The sequence below is a fragment of the Penaeus monodon genome, chromosome 24, assembly GCF_015228065.2.
Source record: "Penaeus monodon isolate SGIC_2016 chromosome 24, NSTDA_Pmon_1, whole genome shotgun sequence".
NCBI lineage: Eukaryota > Metazoa > Arthropoda > Malacostraca > Decapoda > Penaeidae > Penaeus > Penaeus monodon.
In genome coordinates, this window is record NC_051409.1 from 25,384,905 (window position 1) to 25,388,199 (window position 3,295).

At 34.6% G+C, this 3,295-nt stretch overlaps 1 protein-coding gene across 1 annotated transcript in view; it reads right to left on the reverse strand.

Moving 5' to 3' along the window:
• Positions 1-3,295, reverse strand: part of LOC119588676 (histone deacetylase 3-like) — an 11,536-nt gene that overhangs the window by 3,214 nt on the left and 5,027 nt on the right. Inside the window, exons 2-6 of the mRNA XM_037937312.1 lie at positions 1,586-1,709; positions 1,287-1,388; positions 950-1,144; positions 627-760; positions 306-418 (exon numbers count right to left, since the gene is read on the reverse strand). Of these exons, the coding sequence (XP_037793240.1) occupies positions 306-418; positions 627-760; positions 950-1,144; positions 1,287-1,388; positions 1,586-1,709 (668 nt within the window). The remainder of the gene's footprint in view (positions 1-305; positions 419-626; positions 761-949; positions 1,145-1,286; positions 1,389-1,585; positions 1,710-3,295) is intronic.

The window sequence follows — 3,295 nt, forward strand, 5'->3', positions numbered from 1 at the left end:
CAGCACACCATCTCTGGAAAGTATTTTTCTTTTTCTTTTTTTTGTCCCCTTTTTTGTATAACTCAATAAAGACGGATAAAATTTCTGGTAAAGACACAAGGAAGGGCAACTATGGTCCAACATCCAAGCAATCAGGACACTGACTCATAATGTGATGAGGCATTAAACAGCCTCAGCAATTATTCACCAAGATATGAAAGCACATTACCCATTGCAAATGGGTAAACTAATGACATTAATATTATTATTCTTTCACCGTCCCATTACAGCTAAGTTTCAGCAAAAACATCAGCAAAACCACTCACTTCAATGACGGGTTTGAAGACCTGGATGTAGCTGGCATCGTCAATACCCTCCTTTAAGGGCACATTCACTGAATAATATCTGCCACTCTCATGTCCAATTTCAAACATGTCACCTGTAAAGGGAATGTCATATAGAGCTTACAGGTTGAGATTCAGGCCTAGAGATCTTAGTAAATTGCAATTCTTTTTCTCTTTACCTAATTCATAACCTATAAAAAAAATTTAAACGAGCAAGTCAAATCCATTTGTTACCAATTATTCTGCATTTAGCTATGCAATAAAGTCAATTATCCTTTTTCTAAACATTATTATTATACTAACCAGTTCCTGGGAAGAAATAATTCCCATATTTGTGGAAAGAAACTGTCATAACCCTGTCTGTGAGGTAGAAAGCCTCTTGTACTCCATCGCCATGATGAATGTCTATATCAATATACAGTACTCTTGGATGATACCTGGAACAAAGTAAATAAATTCTCAGATTAAAAATCTTTTCAGTAACTATGAAGGAGTTTATAGATTTACATTCAAACAACAAGTAAAAAAATATATATATAAATCCACAAGTTGTAGTCAATATGTTTCATTATTAAAGATGGTAAACTAATCAAACTGACATGTCTTCAAGCAGATCACAAACTTACTTTAACATTTCTAGAATGGCTATTACAATATCATTAACATAACAGAATCCTGAGGCTTCAAATTTCTTGGCGTGATGCAAACCCCCCGACCAATTGACAGCAATGTCGCAACAATTGTGGTTCAGCTTGACAGCTCCCTCTAATGAGGCCCCAGTGTACATGGAGCAGAAGTCATACAAGCCATCAAACACTGGGCTGTGGGTGTAAATATGTATTTCAGTCTCTACTGCTGATACAGAATATTTCTGGTATAGGTTAGATAACATAACATACTTAGTTTTTTGCAGAATGGATATGAGATCAGGTCATACAAAAGTAGTTTTCACTACTATCTTACCAGTCATCTGCCATATTAAATTGCCCCAAATTCTTTGTGAAGTTCTGAGCATTTTGCGGAGAGACACGCATAAGAAAATCTATGTATTCTTCAGAATGAAATCTGAAAGGAAACATTTGTATTATATTTGATACACAGTACATGGAAGCAGTACAATAACTTCATTCAAATATAATTATATTCCCTCACATAATTTTCATGAAATATGTTTCATAATCAAGAACTACAAATAGAAATACACTGAACCTGTCTATAATGACAAATTAGAAATCCATGGATGTGTACTACATTGGCCATACCTTGTCATATCATGGAAGTTTGCTCTGTAGGGTCTGTAGATTTGTAGCTTCTTATACAGCCCATAATGTAAAACGAGACTGTGTGTAATGGAGAGTCTGTGTGGTTTCATCGGATGCCCTGGGCCTGTTGGGAAAGTGTGGCAGATAAGTTTAGCTATACATAGGAGAAGAAGAAGGTAGTGTCTCACTTATATATGTATACTATTTCATTAGTTTACTTATTATTTTTGTAGTTTGCTGTCTGAAAAGGCTTTCAAACTGTTATCTACAAAGTATAACAAGTAAATCTCGAAATCTATGTCTTCAGTGTCTAATAAAAAGATTCAATCACTTTCAAATATAACTCTATAAAATAAAAGTCAAGAAGATTCTCAAAATGTTCTCTTCTCATAAAAAAAAGTTCCATACTTTGCATAACTTGAGTGTATAAAATGAATACTAAATACAAATTGTGATGTATTTTCCAATCATGGGTATAAAGCATCTATTATGCAAATGATAATGCTTAAAAAAAACATTCAAACAAACTGTGAGAATTCCCCATAACTCTCCAAAATATTTTTGTGAATCTTCAGCTGGCTGAAATGTAAAGGGGAAATTTCTAGTTGATTTTTTAAATATTCAATATATTTTTAGCTTCATTTCTGTTGAAAATCCCACATTTTGCAAGATTAGTTTTTGATTATGAACAATAGGACCACATGCCCATATCAAGCACTCATTCCACACTTTCACTTAAAGAACCACTGACAAATCTTTATCATGTATATTCTGGTAAGATATGTGCAAGGAATGATTCCTTATGATGTTAACTTTGATACAAAATTGACAGACAAGTACTATCTTGCTAGAATACACAAGAGGATTTTGTTGGTCACCATAGGGGTTGATATTGACCCCGGGGGAAGGATAAGAGTTGATAAATGCCTGGCGGTCAAAAAAGAGGTCAATAAACACCAAGGCCATTTGGGGCCAAACGCTGACATTTGTTGAGGAAACAAAAACTTGCTGATACAAGTTTCCATGTAATTTATATATTATTAACTTTCATTGTCTATCTATTTTACATTTTATTTACATTTTGTTTCCCTTTCACGAGAGATAGGCTTTTCAAAGGGGAGAGGGGATACAGAATAACAGTTTTGTAAGTCTTGGCATACAGTTTCCCTTACTGATGTATATGGAAAGCAGGGTTTGGTATCTAGGTCCACTCACTATGGTATATGGAAACTGCACATCTATTTTATTATCAATATCTAATTTTTTTGTACATGCCTAGGATTTGATGAGAAATCAAGGATTCCATGAATAGTCTGTGGTCTAAAGAGCTTTGGGACCCCTCTGCTAAAGGCTCAGACCAAACGTCATGAGAAGTCCATTGATACCAAAAGAAGTTGAAAATTACCTGGTTCTACAAAATCACCGACATGAGGCTAAAAGAGACTTTACAACTACTATTGAGGGGCAGTACTTCTTCAGCAACTGCAGTATGAACAAAACGAGAGAACAAATTTTAAGTAGGCACAACTTAGAGATATCTCAGACATGCATGGTATGGCGGCTCGTCACCTGGAATTAGGACCTGATTCACCATGAAGGTAGTAGACATCATCTGTCATGAAAGGATCAAATATGCCTATTAAACATATGCAAATGTTATTTTACAATTTTACCACAATACTCTGAAGCAGTGTAAATAATTTTGCTAAA